Below are 16,674 nucleotides of genomic sequence, written 5' to 3'. Positions count from 1 at the left end.
GTCTTGTGCAGTCATTATTACTTTTGTTTTAAAGGAAATAACAAGTTGTTTGGGGCCCAACAGAGCCTTGTTACAAAGACGTCTTGAATGTTAAAATGTTCCTAGTTTTGTGTGTCTGAATAGTTATGTTTTTTGTTTTGTTTTGTTTTTTTGTCTTATAGGAGTATCAGAAAAACATTCCCCCAAAGCTAAAAATGCAATAGTAGAAAGCCAAGAGACAGCTAGCAGACAGCCAGCAGAGGGCGCATGGATTAGAATGAAGTGTCTTGAGTCCACTGCTTTTCCTTTTTCTTTCTTTTTTTAAAATTTCCTTAGGTGTAAGAAGTATTTCAAATATGGATTCAAAGGTCAGCATTTGAAATTTTTATATTCTTCTTTGCTTTCAGGATTCAAGTATTTGTATAGAGGAATGAGTGAATTTTTAAAATAATAGTAGTGAATAAAAAATAATATACTTCACAATTACCTTGATCCCATTCTTTTTGAATATGAAAATACTCTCTCCACAGTCCCTCTTACACCTGGCTCTTAACATTGTTTTCCTTGATTATCAAGATAAGATATCATTCTGAAAAATAGAGGGGAAAAAAAAAGCAAAACAACAACAAAACCCCATACGAAGAGTGCCCAGAGTTGAATGAATACTAATTGTGATTTGATTTATTTTCTTCTGCTTTTTTCCCATGCACATTTTCCTATTTAAAATTATAAAGAAGCATTATAATGGGATTACTTTTTTAAAGGAGCACTTATGGCAAATGTGCAATGTGGTGAGACATTTTCTTCTTAGTCTGCACACAGGGATTCCAGGCTTCCAAGACTAGACTTACATAACAGGCCTCAGAGAACCAGGGCAATAACTCAGCGCTCGTTGGCTTACAAACTTACATCATGTATCCCCCAAAGTTATCATCTGATTGGGTTGGTGAGCCGCCACTCATATGGAGAGTCCTTATGGACTAAAGAGGTTTAACCTTCCTTATGGCCACTTATGTATAGTTAACACTAGCTTAGACACTGATCCCTGGACCAGTATGTCACGGCTAGGGTAGTGGGGCTAACTTTCCTTAGCACATAGTATATTCTCAATTTATGTAGAGATTAGGTTATATAGGAGTCCAGTGAGAAAAGTTGATGTGCTTTAGGGTGGTAGTTATGAAAAATACGAAAAATAAAAAAAAAATTCTTGATTTATTTGGAGACAGAGCCAACAGTATTTAAGTGAATATGGGAAATGAGAAGGAAAGTCAAGGATGGCTTGAGCAATTGGAATAGTGGGGATGCCAATTTACTGAACTGGGAGGCTACAGGAGGAAGAGACTTGAAGGGGAATAAGAATACTATTTTGGATATGTTAAGTTTGAAGTTTACATTAAGCATCAAACCAAAGATGTCCAATGTACAAATCTTAGGTTTTAGAAAGAGGTAACAGGTAGAGGTATAACTTAGGAATCACTGAGGAGGTGGTGTAGTATAACACAGGATAGTACTTAAGAGCAGGTAAGTTGCAGCCAGAATGCCTGGGTTCAAGTCTTGGCTCCATCTTCTATTAGCTGTGACTCTGGGCAAATTATTTAATTTCTCTCTGCCTCAGTTTTTCTTTTAAGATGATGATAATAATATGAGCTATCTCATAGCACCATTGTGAGGGTTGATTAATATATGTTATATATTTAGAATGGAGCACAAAGTAGGGGTGTCAGTCATTAGTCCTATTATTATCATATGACTGCAGTTGATATTTACAGCCATGGTTCTCAATGAGATCACCTGAGTCTAGCCAGAGAAGATGTTGAAAGACTGAGACCTGAGACACTACAATCTCCATAGACTGAAGGAAGAGGAAAAGGGATCAATGGAACAGACTGAAAAGTGAACAGGATGAGAAGGAAGAGAGAATAATGTTGCCAGAAGTCAAGTGAGCCTTTTCTAGAAGGAAGCAGATAAATGTATCAAGTGCTATTGAGAAGTTTAATAAGATGAAGCCTGAGAACAACCTGCCGAGTTGGGCAACACAGAGACCCTAGGGGACATTATAGGAGCTGTGCGGACCAGAGCAATAAAGAGCTCATATGCAAAGGAGAACGTTATAGAATTGTATCTTTATACTCTAGATTTACACACATTTTGGCAAGATGCCCCCAATATGACCGCTCCATAGAGACTGAAATTTCTGAGGGAACAGCAAATTCCTAATTCCCATGCCATGCTCACTTAGGGGCACGCACTTATCGAGTGGAAATTGCCAGCGCCATTTCAGAAGTTATTTTTCTCATTTTATTTTTTGCTGGGGTCATAGAATTAAATTTGCATGAGTTAAATGCTGTGATACCACTATTCTCTCAAGCTAAGGCAACATTCAGCATAAACAACCACTCAGGGTGGTTTCCTCAAATGGAGGTTGGGGAGTAGCAGGTACTTTCAGTTTCACAGATTCTTCCGCAGTACATTTGTCGCGTGCCCTCCTTTCTTCATGGTGTGAAATCATGAGAATTTCTCCATGTTTTGCGCATTTGCAGAAACGTCATTTTTAATAACCATTTAATAATTCAACCCATGACTGTTCCATAATTCATTTAACAGTTCTTCTTTTGCACGTTGATGGTGTTTACATTTTTTAATTGCTGCAAGCACCACCAAAATAATCTGTCCCGCATTAATCTTTGCCTTTGCTCTGATTATTTTCTCGTAGGGGGTGGTGGTTCTCGAAAGTGGGATAAAGTGTGAATATTCTAATAGAATAAAGACTCTTGATATACTGTTAAATAGCTTTCCAGAAATATTATACTGTTATAAGATATGCCAGCAGAGAGAGCATGCCTATCCCAGCACACTCTGGCCAGTATTAAACACACATGTATAAGTCATTGCTGTTTTTATTAGCAAAAAAAGGTATCTCGATGCTGTTTTGATTTTCAGCCTGAAGGTTAATGTCTTTATTTGCTCAGTAAGCATTGCATTTTTTTCTTCTGAGACTTTTGTGTTTCTGTTCCTTTGCACCTCTGGTTTTTGGCATCTATGATTATATGTTATCTTGATATTAGTATGACATCTCTTCCTCGTGACTGGTAGCTTTTAAGACCAGCACCACATCTATCCCCTACACTTTCCTTAGTCCCCTGAAAAAGCAAGGGAGGAAAAAGTTGGCTAAGAAAGCATACATAAATCATAGTTCTGAGTTTAGTAGAAGACTCAGTATTGCCCACTGTCAGTTTTAACCCACTAGAGGTTTGGTCCCTCTGTAGGAACTTTCTGGGACTTGACAGGGATGGGGGATAGGAGGTGGCAAAAAATTGAGAATCAGCTTCCACCCAGTCCTTCTTGGGCAAAAGTAAAAATATACAAGTTATATATGTTATAGTATATAAGAAGACATACAAGAAAATACATAGTGTAGAATAGTATGTAAGAAGATATACACATTGTAAAGATATACAAAAAACCAACCCATAGATTGGAACATTGACCTCAGTAATTCAAATATAAACAAACAGCAAACAACACTGAATAACATCTGGAAAAATGACACCTTTGAAAATCCTATTTTGAGCTGTGCTTCATTGAATGAAAAGGATAGTTCACGGAGGCAGCTGATATATGATTCCTGTTGGGGCTCCTTCAGTTCCATTAGATATACAGAAAGATTGATGAAAATAATTGCGCTCTAAGAGAAACTGGTTAAACAGTTGTGACTTAGAACATGAAATGATTAAAATTACCTAATACAAGAATTACAGCAATAAGGATTTCATCAATTGCTTTAAGAACCACCGGAACATTTAATAGTATCATGTTTCACCAGGCAATTGTCTCTACTTCTTCAAGATATTGGGATTTGCCAGTCTAAACTTTTTATCTATCCCAGTGCTGACTCATTGAAATGACTCTGAATTTCTGATATCATAAATAGTGTGTCCAGACTGGAATTATATATAGATGCAACACATGCTTTCCTGAGTTGTGTACAAATCAAAGTTTTACAAATTTAATAGAGTTTTTTTAAACATGGTCATAGATTAGGAAATTTATATTGTAAGCATCAATTAAAATGAAAAATATAGTGTAGTGTTTTGTAAAGCAAAGAACTATTTTATTTTAAGATTTATTTATTTATTTTGAGAGAGAGAGTACATGCCTTGCTCACATGTGAGTTGGGGGAAAGGGCAGAGGGAGAGGGAGAGAGAAACCCAAGAAGACTCCCCACTGAATGTGGGGCTTGATCTCAGGATTGTGAGATCATGATCTGAGCCAAAATCAAGAATGGGACACTCAACTGACTGAGCCACCCAGGTACCCCACAAAGAACTATTTTATAAGCAAATAATCCTTACCTAATTTATTGGCAAACTGTGAACTTGCTCAAGTTGCTTCATATTTGGGGCACTCAGTTCCTTCATCTGTAAAATGATGTGTCTTTACATAATTTTAGATGTATCTCTAAGGCTACTCCCACTCGGGTTCATGATAAGTACTACAGATAGACAGAAATTGACCTTGTTAGAGCTCTTCTCTATAAAGTGGACCACTTGTTCTAGAAAAAGTCTGGAATGGTCAATGCACCTAATTTAGAAATTCATCTGTAATGGTCTTTTTACTTAGGACTTTATGGCAACAACATGTATTAGTTTAGAATAGCTGACCAAAACTGTCAAATTTCTTTTTAAGGAATTCAGTGTTTATGAACAATATTCCTTAAGAGGCTTGTTTCCTCTACCACATACTAATGTGGTTATTATTGCTACCTGATGATATTGGAGGACGAAAAGCTTCTCATTCTGTGTACGCTATGCTGAGGCTATTCATATATAGGTTCTGTGTTTTCACTATTCTGAACACTATCTATAGTTTGAAAAGGAGACAATGAGCAAGTTCTCCTCTCTCCACGTTTTTTAATTTGAAGGTTTGTCATTGTGCAATCTATGTTAGCCAGACTCTTTGTTGGAAGTGACTAAAATGCAACTCAAATGCTTACGTATATGTGTGTGTGTGAGTGTGTGTGTGTGTGTGTGTGTGTGTGTGAGTGTGCATGAAGTTCACGTAAGGAAATTATGGGATGGACAGGGCTGGGGCTAGCCATATAGGATGATGGAAATTCTTTCAGTACTCTCTCACTTCTTGTTCTTTCCACATGTCAACTTTATCCTGCGGGGGATAGGGGAGGATATGGTCGCCAGTGTCTCTGGGGACATATTCTTATAGTTCTTGGCAAGAAAAGACAGAAGAAGCCAAGAAGAACTGTGACTGGACTGACTTAAAGGACACGGCTGTCCTGACCCATCACTAGGGCCAGCTGCATGGGGTGCGGTGAATCGCTTGGTCAGGATGGGGAGTGGGCACTCCCTCCATAAAATAAGGAAGAACAGTTCTTCAGTGGAAGGGAAGCTATGTTATTACTGGAAGGAGGGCAGGGGCCTGGGTAGACACAAATAATAGATGTTCAAATGATAATCAGTTTCCTGTAGATGATGATGAAGATATTTTTATGTGTAGAGAACTTTACAGTTTATAAAACACTTTCACATACACCATGTCTATTGATTCTCACAGAAATCCCATGAAATTTGGCTACTATTCCCATTTTACAGGTAAGAAAACAAGTTCAGAGTTCAGCTCGAATGTGCTGTAGTGGTGATTAAGCACTTAATTAATGGTTAACATAATTTAAAAGTATCTTCCAAACTTTAAGTGGGCTTTTTGCATTGTCACCCTGTAGACAAATGCGGTTCCATTATGTTTTAATATTTCTGAAAAATTTTTATATAACAAAAGAGTATTTCTTTTAAAGTTCATTCCTGGGGTACCTAGGGGGCACAGTGGGTTGAGTGTCTAACTCTTGGTTTGGCTCAGGTCGTGATCTCAGGGTCGTGGGATCGAGCCCCATGTTGGGCTCTGCACTCAGTGTGGAGAGAGATTCTCTCTCTCCCTCTCTCTCTGCCCCTCCCCCTGCTCTCTCTCTCAAATAAATAAATCTTTAAAGTTCATTCCTAAGCAGGTGCAAATGTCTTAAAAGTTCTACTCATAACCTTCCTTTCATTCTCTTCGCCCAAATTTGCTATCTTTCCTTCTACAGTCTCCCAATATCTTGATCTTTCTTGCTCACTGACAAAAGCTAAAGTGAATGAGGATCATGCATTAAGCAGCCCAGTTTTGTCTTCTATATCATTCAATGTCTCCAGCCTTGAGTATGTAATGTGACTCAGTTTAGAGTGATTCAGTCCTAGTGGCACTAGTTTTTTTTTTTTTTTAGAATAACAAAAAATATTTTACTAAAACCTAAGATTTACAGAAGTTTCCAGACAAGCCATACAAAATGGTCACAAGCTTTTTCTTGAAGGAAGGATTCTACACTTGACAGCAAAGTCACAGTGTTATTAGCGAGGGCTGTGATGTTTGTTTAATGTTCCCGTTTTGGTTCAAACAATCAAGCTTGTCCATCTACAGCATCTAAATAAAGTTAGACTTGGCTAGAGAGCATATTCTAAACAACTGGTTAGCTGCTTTTAACCAATGCAATTAGATCACCATAAAAAGGGGGAAAGGAGCCCATAAAATTAAAATAAAACTACCTCTCCCCTTCAAAAAAAAAGTAATAAAGAAAAACACCCACACCCCTGCAGCTAACCCTGACAACTACCTTCATTCACAGTGCTTTATACTCAAACCATGATGGGGGAAATGAATAAAAGCAGAGAAGGGCCCACTGCTTTTAAACGTTTCTAGTGGCACTAGTTTTATGTGTAAGCTTTTTATTTTTGATTCTTGTGGTATTTCATTAAATATACCATTTGTTTGTAGGCTTAAGGCATATCCTGGAAGAGTAGAAATGAGAAAGACTTGTATTTAGATAAATTATGGTTCTATTGTGGGTTACCATTTCCTAATGTCTGAGATTAGAGGTGTCAGGGAAGCTGACTCTCTGAGTGATACAGAATAGGAGATTCATTCCGCATAGAGAACCTATAACTTCTGGGTCTGGGGGTCCCAGCATCTGTCTCACTGTCATTCTTATCATCTATCTGGGGAAATCCTGGATGACTTCCACACTTACATCTGTGAGTCATTCTATACCTTTAGTTTCTTTCCACATTTTCCTTCACTCTCTCTGAGCTACTGACTCTTAAGGTTGTACTGTAGACATGACACTCACTAAAACATGTTTCAAAATGTCTATTTGAAGCATTCTTCTCTCTACCCATTACCTCTTATCCTTTCTCCTCAGTTACTCTGGTGTTCCACCAGGTACTTATTCTAATCCTTTGTCCTACTACATCTTCTCTTTCCGTCACACACTTCATGTTCTCACTTCTGTCCTCATGCAGCTTAAGAGTCTAGAGACCACCAGTATAACTACTCCCTTACAAACCTCTTTAAGTCCCACACCCCTCTCTTCCTCTTTCATCATTCCCTTGAAAAATCCCTACTCAGTTTAAGCCTAACTGTCTGTTTACTCTGTGCCAGCACCCAAGCCAAACACTAGAGAGAGATAGCAGGATGGAAGCCACTGCCATTTTGTAACCTAGATTCAGAAGTTACATCACTTCTGCTGTATTCTATTAAAAGCAAGTCAGTAAAGGGGTGCCTGGATGGCTCACTCGGTTAAGCATCCAACTCAATCTCAGCTCAGGTCTTGATGTCAGGGGCAAGCCCTGTGTTCAAGCCCTGTGTTCAAGCCCTGCTTTGGGCTGGAGTGGAGTCTGCTTTAAATGAATGAATGAATGAATGAAGGTCAGGAAGTCCAGTCTGTGGTCAAGGGGAGGGGACTGCACAAGAGCATGGATACCAGGAGGAAAGACTCACAGGGGGCCATCTTAGAGGCTGCCTACCACATCCAAGTTGCCAGCGACCCATTTCTTACCAATACCAATAGGCAATTTTCTGTCCTCTGCTCACTGAACCTCTCAGTGGCATTTGATACAGCTGATTAACCTCTTCCATAAGACATTGAGTCTCTAGGTTTCTGAGACAGCATACTGGTTGGGTTTTCCTCATTAGTGACTTCTTCTCTACTGACCTCTAAATATTAGAATGCCTGAAGGCTCTTCCCTTGGCCTTCTAGTTTTGATATCCACATTCTTAGGTGATCTCATTCTACCCCATAGCTTTGAATCCCATCTAGGTGCTGACAAATCTCAAATCTGTGGTGCTCCAGTACCTTTCTGAAAAGCTCTAGAATCATATATCCAATTGCTTACTCTACATCTATTTCCACTTAGATGTCTGATAAACATCTCAAACTTCACATATCTAAAGAAGAACTATTGATTTCTCCCAACTCTGCCTTTCTTCCCCATCATCTCCTACCCCAGTATTCCCCACTGCTCAAATAAACATCCTGGATTTCATCTGGTGCTTGACCTTGATGACAGTTGATGCAACTGTCAGGGAATGGGAGTTCTGATTCTGTTCAAGTTTTAGAGATTTGTGGAGCATGAGCTTTGGAAAGACAAAGAACATTAATAAAATAATCGCTACTATTTATAAAAATACTACTTGGATACCAGGCATTATTCTAGGTGAATTAAATTTATTTACTCTTTTAATGCAGTCCTTCCAACAATTATAAAAATAGGTATTATTATCCTCATTTTGTAGATGAGGAAACTGAGTCTCAGAGGGTTTCATGAAGGTTGTATTTAATTAAGGTCTCATTGTTGGTAGCACCTAGGATTAAGTTCAATGCAAGTGACAGTAGTGACTAAAACACCTCAGCTTTATTTTCCTCCCACAGGCCACATGGGGCTAGTACAGTGGCTTCATCTCCATCCGACTCTGTGGCTCATGTTGCTCTCTGTCCTCCACACAATGTTTCCATCTAATGGTCTAAGATGGTTGCTCTAGCATCAGCTTTCTGTTGGCAGAAAGCAAAAAGAGAGGGGGGAGAGAAATCTCTTAAGGACAGTTCTTAGAAGTTACACTACCTGACTTAGTCCATCAGGCTGCTCTAGCAACTTAACCATAAACAGGGTGGCTTATAAACAATGGAAGTTTATTTCTCACCGTTCTGGGAACTGGGAAGACTATGATCAAGGTGCCAGCAAATTTGATGTCTGGTGAGAGCCCTCTTCCTGGTTCATAGACAGCTGTGTCCTTATGTAGCAGAAGAGGCAGGGAGCTCTCTGGGGTCTCTTTTATAGGGGCCCTAATCCCATTCGGGAGGGCTTCACCCTTGCTGAACTAATCACCTCCCAAAGGCCCCACCTCCTAATACACATTGTGGGTTGGGATTTTAATATGTGAATTGAGAAGACACAAACATTCAATCTATCACAACACTGACTAGAACTTAATCTCCAAAGCCTTGCACAGCTGTAAGGGAGACCTGAAACGTAGTCTGCCACAATAGGGATGCAAACCCAGGGCTGTGTGGTTCTTGAGATCACAGCCTTTCTGTCATCCCACACTCTGCCTCTGAGTACCTTAGCGACTGAGGGTTCCAGAGACAGCTTTACCATGTATCCTGTGGCAGCCTGTGTGCCCCTGAAACTCAGCCTCTGTCACATATGCTACAGGTGAGGGCTTGGTTATTTCCTCAGCTTCTTGCTCCCTCAGGATTTTGAATGCCTTTTTATTTAAGTAAGCTCTACGCTCAATGTGGGGCTTGAACTCACAACCCCAAGATCAAGAGTCACAAGCTTTACTGACTGAGCCAGCCAGGCGCCCCTTGAATACTTTTATATACGCATCTCATATGTTATAATTACTTGTTTTCAGTTTTCATGAATCAAACATGGGCTAATTGGTAATGTTTATTACATGAATAACTGACTTAACGAACAACACAATTTTGTTTCTGTATGTCTAGCACATTGGCCTTTTACAGATATTCAATAGATACATGGACGGATGGATGGATGGACGGGTGGATGGATGGATGGAAAATCAACAGCTTTCCTAATTCAACATTTTTTCTTATTTTAGATAAGCACAGTCTACACTCTCAGCTAATCCCTTTGCCTTCAGGGCTGGGAGAAGAGAGAGAAAAGAAAAAAAGAAAACAGGAAAAGGAGACGAGGTATACTTAACAAATTCTCTCATCCCCTACTTCCTTCACTCACTTTAGTATTGATGCCACAGTTATGAATTTTTCTATTCAAATGGGCCTTGATAATATGTCCTGGGAAATGTCTTGAGGATGCCACATTCAAGCCTGAATGGTCAATGTATTAATGTTTCAGGATTTAGGAATATTTGGGGAAGTCGCAACTAATTTTGTTCAGTGAAAGCATACATACTTTCGCTTTGTGACATCTTCACTACATAAAATTTTATATTTCAAAGCCCTAAAGATGAAATAAATTTTTAAAAATCCCCTACGAGGTAGTATTGGTAAATTCACGGTTATTTCAACCCCATAAAGAAGTAAACATCATCATATTCCTCATGAAAAACTCCAGCAAGAGCCATTGGCATGGTCTGAATATAAACATCTAGCAACTAAATGACTTTATCAAGCTACAATCCCTGTGCTCAGCGATTTAGAGGAAATCAGCAGCTTAACCAAGGTTTTTTTTTTTTTTTTTTTTTTTTTTTTTGCTGAGCAATTGGGGGCCAAAAATAAAACACTATTACATCAAACTGCCGACAAACAAAAATCTGAATAAGTTCGCTGTATTCTCAGGGCATTTCTGTACCTAATGAGCACAGCTGAGCCCAAAGGCGTCAAGATGTTCCCCGCCATTAGGCAATGGGGTGGAGGATTATCCAATAATTCCTGGGTGGTCATTGTGAGTTCTTTTGGGTAAAATAAGGGGAAGGTTAAAAGAGGATGCAAATATTTTTTAATCAATGAAAGAGGGAACTAATACATTCCTCTGACCTTTTGATTGCAGGGAAGATACATTATCTGCATTAATTAGCATGTTGAAAAATTCCTTCTGGATTGCCAAGTCCCTTCCTATGAGTAGTGGGAAATAGGTTTGTAATATGATGTGCAGCAATCTGTCATAACAAGCTAATTTTTTGGACTTTGTCTCTGAGTACAAATGAAATGTGAAACAGCTTAGTAAGTTGTGTCGCATTAGTCTTCCTAATTGGTGAAAAAGGTTAACATTTGTCTAACAACATTAGTGCACAGTGCTTGGGTTTTGAAATGCCAGTTTGCTTAAGATACTGGGTGTTGTTAAAAGGAAATACTTTGGGAGGTAATATAAATCATTATCATCTCTAGCATAGTTCTCACTTGTTGAACACTAAACAAATGGTTTCATTTAATCCTTGGAGGGAAGTACAACTGGTGTTATCACCATTTAACAGATAACAAAAATGGAGGATTGAAGGAACTAAGTAATTGGCTCCTAAACCACAAAGAAGGTAGTCAGAATTTGAACCCAGGTCAGTCTGACTCCCAGAGCCAATATCCTTTACCATTCATCAGTACGGCCTCAGCTTTTGTCCTTCTAACTGGGTGCCATTTTGAGGGTTACTTAGCTTTTTCTCTGCCTCAATTTCCTGGTCTGCAAAAGGGAACAAGAATAATTTTGTGTTATTGGGATTGTGAGGTTTAAATTATATACTGGATATAAAAATGCCTTATTCCACATACCATGCTATTATTATTCTTTTAAATTATCACATTCGAGGGTTGGGAAGAATCTAATTATCACCTGCTTTTCTCATTTGGTGAGGAGGAGGAATAACTGAGTAAATGTTATTTATTGCTAACAGAGCTCACATTCATGGTTCCAGAATGCTAGAACTTGGGAGACTCCACAGGAAGCTGCCTTTGTAGTAACTGATGAGGAAACTGAGACCCAAAGAGCCAAGTCATCCTTGGGGTCGTAGACTGGGAGAACCATGCCCTTGGTGAAACTATTTTCAAAGCTACTAATGAGCCTCTCCATGTGAGTACAATGAACTCTTAGCTCCTCTTCTTGTATTTTATTGTTAAATGTGCCACCAACAATGAGTTATCGATCAAATATATGCTATGTCTAACATTTTTTTCCTATTTATAAATGTGAAAGATGAAATTTTTCCTTTCTGAAAACTTAAAAACCCATAGCCTGTGAAAACTTACACTTTTCTCTGAAGTATATTAAAAGATGCATAGTACAGTGCTTGCTTCGGCAGCACGTACACTAAAATTGGAATGATACAGAGAAGATTAGCATGGTCCCTGCACGAGGACGACACACAAATTTGTGAAGCATTCCGTATTTACAAAATAAATCAATAAAAAATAAAAGATTACTTTTAAAAACCAATTTGAGAGAGCAAATCTAGAGTGATCACAATTCTGTTTTGATATACATTATTTAAAACTTTGGGTTTTATAAAGGTACTCATTTTTACCTTGCAAGTCCTATAAATAACTATTAAAAACAAGAATTCTTGGGGTGCCTGTGTGGCTCAGTTGGTCAAGTGTCCGACTCTTGGCTTTAGCTCAGGTCATGATCTCAGGGTCATGAGATCGAGCCCCATGTCGGGCTCCATACTTGGCTTGGAGTCTGCTTGAGAGTCTTTCTCCTTCTTCCCCTGCCCCTCCCCCCACTCATGTGTGCCCTCTCTCTTTCTCTTTCAAATAAATAAATAAATCTTTAAAAAAAACCAAGAATTCTCAGTTAAAATGGGCAATAAACACACATCCTCATTATATTTGATTTCTAAACATTGGTCACAAAATGGAAAGGGCCTGAGATTTGAATCTATTATGTTCTCAACACTTTAAAACATTCTTATTTAATCATCACGAAGCCCATGAAGCAAATATCATGCCCATTTTGAAATGAGACGATGGAGGCTCAGAGATGTTTAGTAATTAATTTACTGAACATTATAGAGCTACAAGAGGCGAAGCTGAGATTATAACCTGACTCTTTATGATTCCTGAAACTCAGGGTTTTTCCATGATTCTAGTTTGCTTTGAACAAAATGCATTTGAGATTTATCTTTACCGTACACGGTATTTCCCATCGCACTTTTCATTGTACTGATCATATCAGTTACAGTCCAGGCAGAGGAAGAGGAGCTGTGTATTTTGGAAATCATGACTTTAGTTAGGGATTAGAGCTTGCATGACTGTGGGGAGTTGCAAAGGAAGGCCTGGGTGGGGGGGGGGGAGGGGGGGTCCCTGGGTCAGAGAACAATCTCTAGGCACTTTCTCAGAAGCACTGTTAATGCACACGGTAAGTCAGAGCTTGTGGGAGAATCTAAAACACTTTGTGCGTCTGGCTGCCAGCATGGGATTGCAGAGAAGAACCTCATGGAAGGGTCTGTGGAAGCTGCCACCCCCACATCTGCAGCCAGGTACGTGGTGTTCATCTTACCTACAACCTGGGGTGTGTATTATGGCATGCTTACGGGAGAAGGCACGAACTCAACAGCTGACAGACGGGAGCCCTCGTGATCTCTGGTGGGTCAATCTTGTCAGCCTCATCCCAAGCCTTATCCCCTTTTTCTTTAGCTCTTCAAATTGTATTTGTCCTGTAGGTTGTGTGTCAGAATCCAATGGGCTGAAGCATGGGACAGTGCTGAGCACAGTGCCTGGCACAAAATAGAAGATCAATGATCACTCTACTTCTGGGTTGTAAACAACAGCACCTGCTTCAGCTCGTTGAAGCAGAGGATGAATTTATTGCAGGTCATTAGGTAGCTCAGAGAATTTCTGGGAGGGCTGGATCCACTGGAGGGCACACAGACAGAAACAATATCAAACTACCCATGAGTTTGTATCAGAGGCAGCCCTCTTGCAGCCTTCTCTAGGCACAGATATCATAACAAGCAAAGCTGATGTTGGGCCCTCGATTCCAGAATTGGAATTTCCCAGAAACAGAGGTCTCTGTTATTGGCCACCGCAGGAAATGTGTTTCATGCTCCTGTATGCTCACCCTGCTCTCTTCTAAATCAAATCTCACGTGGGCGTGTCTGCCCAGCAGAGCCTGGATCACACACCTGTGCCCTTACTGCAAGGGAGGCTGGGAAAGCAAGGGAGAGAAAGGGGTAATTTGTCTAAGACTGACGCTCTCTGCAGGTTGCCTTCTACACCATGAGTTCCTCCCCTGGAAACTTCCTGGAAACTGGCTATAGCCCAGTTGGCTTAAGGCAGTCAACTCTGGCCAACCACGAGGCTCAGGCGCTAGCACTCTGATCATACCCAGGGAAGGCTGGTACTTCTGCAGTCTTGAATGCTGCTTGGTTGCTGGGGTTCAAGCAATAGTTTACCATATCCTACAACTACAACTGTGAGCCTTGGTCCCCAGCTTCCGCATTATACCAGAGGAAGGCCTGATGTTCCCCAAAGCCATGAAAGATGAGGGTAGGGCTGGAGCCAGTTTTCTACCATGCCATAATACTACGGTACACTGACCCCTAATTACCTGATGAGAGGGGCCAGTGCTTTTCTAATCATGTACCTCGTAAGCCCCATGGCCCAAGATTAAGGTCACTCTCTGGGATTCTGCTGTCTGGCCTTGTTAATCTTCGTGCAAATGCCTTAGAACTGCTGAAAAACAAACTGAGGTATATGAAACATGTTTAAGAGTTTACTTGAGCAAGAATCGATTTGAATTGGGCAGTGCCAAATGGGAAGTGGTTAGGAGCACTCTGCCCACAGGGGCCAGGGGAAAAACTTGATAGAGAAATGTAGAAATTATGTGATTGGCTATAGCTTAAAGCCTGCTTGGCTGTTTATGATTGGCTATCTTTAGTATTTTGATTTCATAACCTGAGGCATTTGTAAAGGTTAAGGTTTAGATTTTGGTCTGCTTATGTTGGCTGCCAGGGTGTTAGAGTCACTCCTCTCTATTGACCTCCTTGTTTAATGAGTTTAACAGAATACAGTGGGTAATAGGGACCAGTGAACATGCAACTGCTTCTGTTTTTGTGAGGTCTATTCACTTATTCATTCAGTCAGTCCTTGTGTGTGTATTGAGTGGCATTTTCCCTTTTTGCACTGGTGCAAATGTCTGGTTTCCACCTTTGGGAGGGCGGGACTCTTCATGTGGAAAATTACCCAAATATGGGAAAGGTGTTCAAAGATGTTGGGTGGCCACAAAGCCTGACAGGTATCCATTACCCTAATAAATACCAATTCCTAATTCATTCCCCTTCCCTCTTCCTTACTGGCATATTCCATGTGGACTCCATAACCTTAAGAGAGTAGACTTTGACATCAGGCATGCCTGTGCAGGCTTGGGTTCCAGTTTGGCTACTGCTAAAACCAGCGTGGCCTTGGGCAGTTAGCATGATCTCAGGAGTCTCAGTTCCCCATACCAGGAAGGCTTCTCTCAAAGGGTAGTTGCTATGATTAAATGAAAGTATGCAAAATCTTACCAATATGTCAAGCACACAATAAACATAGGAGAAATGCCAGCGATTCTTTTTTTTTTTTTTTAAAGATTTTATTTATTTATTTGACAGAGAGAGACAGAGCGAGAGCAGGAACACAAGCAGGGGGCAGTGGGAGAGGGAGAAGCAGGCTTCCCACAGAGCAGGGAGCCCGATGTGGGGCTCGATCCCAGGACCCCGGGATCATGACCTGAGCCGAAGGCAGACACTTAACGACTGAGCCACCCAGGCGCCCAATGCCAGTGATTCTTAAAAGAAGACTTCAAGGAGAGTTCTCTCCAGCTCTTGACTCTTTAGGGCTCAACCTGATGATAGTTCATTGTGTTCTTTTGCTAACACTCACCCAAAAACTAAGTTCCAGCGGCAATTCTGGGACATCTACTCTTCACCAAAGCAGGGGCAGGGAGGAGAGAGAGGACTGGAAAAATTTGGAAGGCTCATGACAGTTCACTCCTATTTATTGTAAGTAGACGACAAGCTTCCTCAATCTGAAAGTCCAAAAGTTCAAGGCAGCGTGGCGGCGGGCCAAACTGGACCTGGGGGTCCCGGTCCACCGTAGAATTCCAGCATTACTTTTTACTACCTATGGGGCCTTGGGCACTGGAACTTGAGACCCACTCACTTATTCTTTCAGCCGGTCACTCAGTCAGCAAATACTTATTGATCATCTGTGTGCCAGACTGTGGACTGGTGTGAATAATACAGAAAATTCTGTAAGGCAGAGCGATGTGGGGGCAAATACTCCTGACTCACCGTGAATGGTGTGACAATAGGGTGCTTACAAGCTAGAGCAATGGCGCATAACAGAGAACTTTAGTCTTTCTGGGTGCAGGGAATGACTCAGAGAAGGCCACACAGAGTCGGCAACATTACAGCTGGGTTTTAAAAACTGAGTAGGAATTTTCAAGGCAGACAGTGGGGTAAGGACATTCCAGACAAGGAGAAAAGACTTTCCCCATACAACAAATTAATCCTGACCTTACAGAAATCAGAGGGCTTAGGTAATCAATAACCAGCTATTTTTTAGTGGATAAAGCCTTTAACAACAAAAAGCTCTTTATCATCACCAGCAGCGGCAGTGACAATGACCAGAGTACCACCAGAGCTGTTAAGTGTCAGTTCACAGGATCTGGTCTGGGCAGAACAGGGGTTCTCTCCATGGAATGAAGGCTCACTCTGGAAGAGAATATTGATGGGGTCACTTGCCTTGGTCCCTGGACCTGTCACATGCCTGTTGTAAATATCATAATACCAGTCAACTTTATACTGGTGAGCTGGGTCTCTAGAAAGGTCTAGAATTCTAAAATAGGACAAGAGTGTAAGGTAAGGTAATCACTCTATTACAATTAGGTCAGAAGGGAAGGAGAAACAGAAATGGGCTATGTGAAT

The 16,674-nt window shown here is 40.5% G+C and overlaps 1 protein-coding gene and 1 non-coding gene across 2 annotated transcripts in view; both read left to right on the top strand.

The window, feature by feature from the left end:
* LOC113934118 overlaps positions 1-16,674 on the top strand; it is a 371,108-nt gene that overhangs the window by 47,960 nt on the left and 306,474 nt on the right. The window contains exons 3-4 of the mRNA XM_027614655.2: positions 9,919-10,012; positions 11,665-11,840. Coding sequence (XP_027470456.1) covers positions 9,919-10,012; positions 11,665-11,728 — 158 coding nt within the window. The 3' untranslated portion in view covers positions 11,729-11,840. The remainder of the gene's footprint in view (positions 1-9,918; positions 10,013-11,664; positions 11,841-16,674) is intronic.
* On the top strand, positions 12,054-12,160 carry LOC113935238. The gene has a single exon (XR_003523978.1). It is a non-coding gene; the product is annotated as a U6 spliceosomal RNA (small nuclear RNA).

The sequence above is a fragment of the Zalophus californianus genome, chromosome 13 (assembly GCF_009762305.2).
Source record: "Zalophus californianus isolate mZalCal1 chromosome 13, mZalCal1.pri.v2, whole genome shotgun sequence".
Taxonomy (NCBI): Eukaryota; Metazoa; Chordata; class Mammalia; order Carnivora; family Otariidae; genus Zalophus; species Zalophus californianus.
This window is presented reverse-complemented; position numbering and strand designations above follow the sequence as displayed.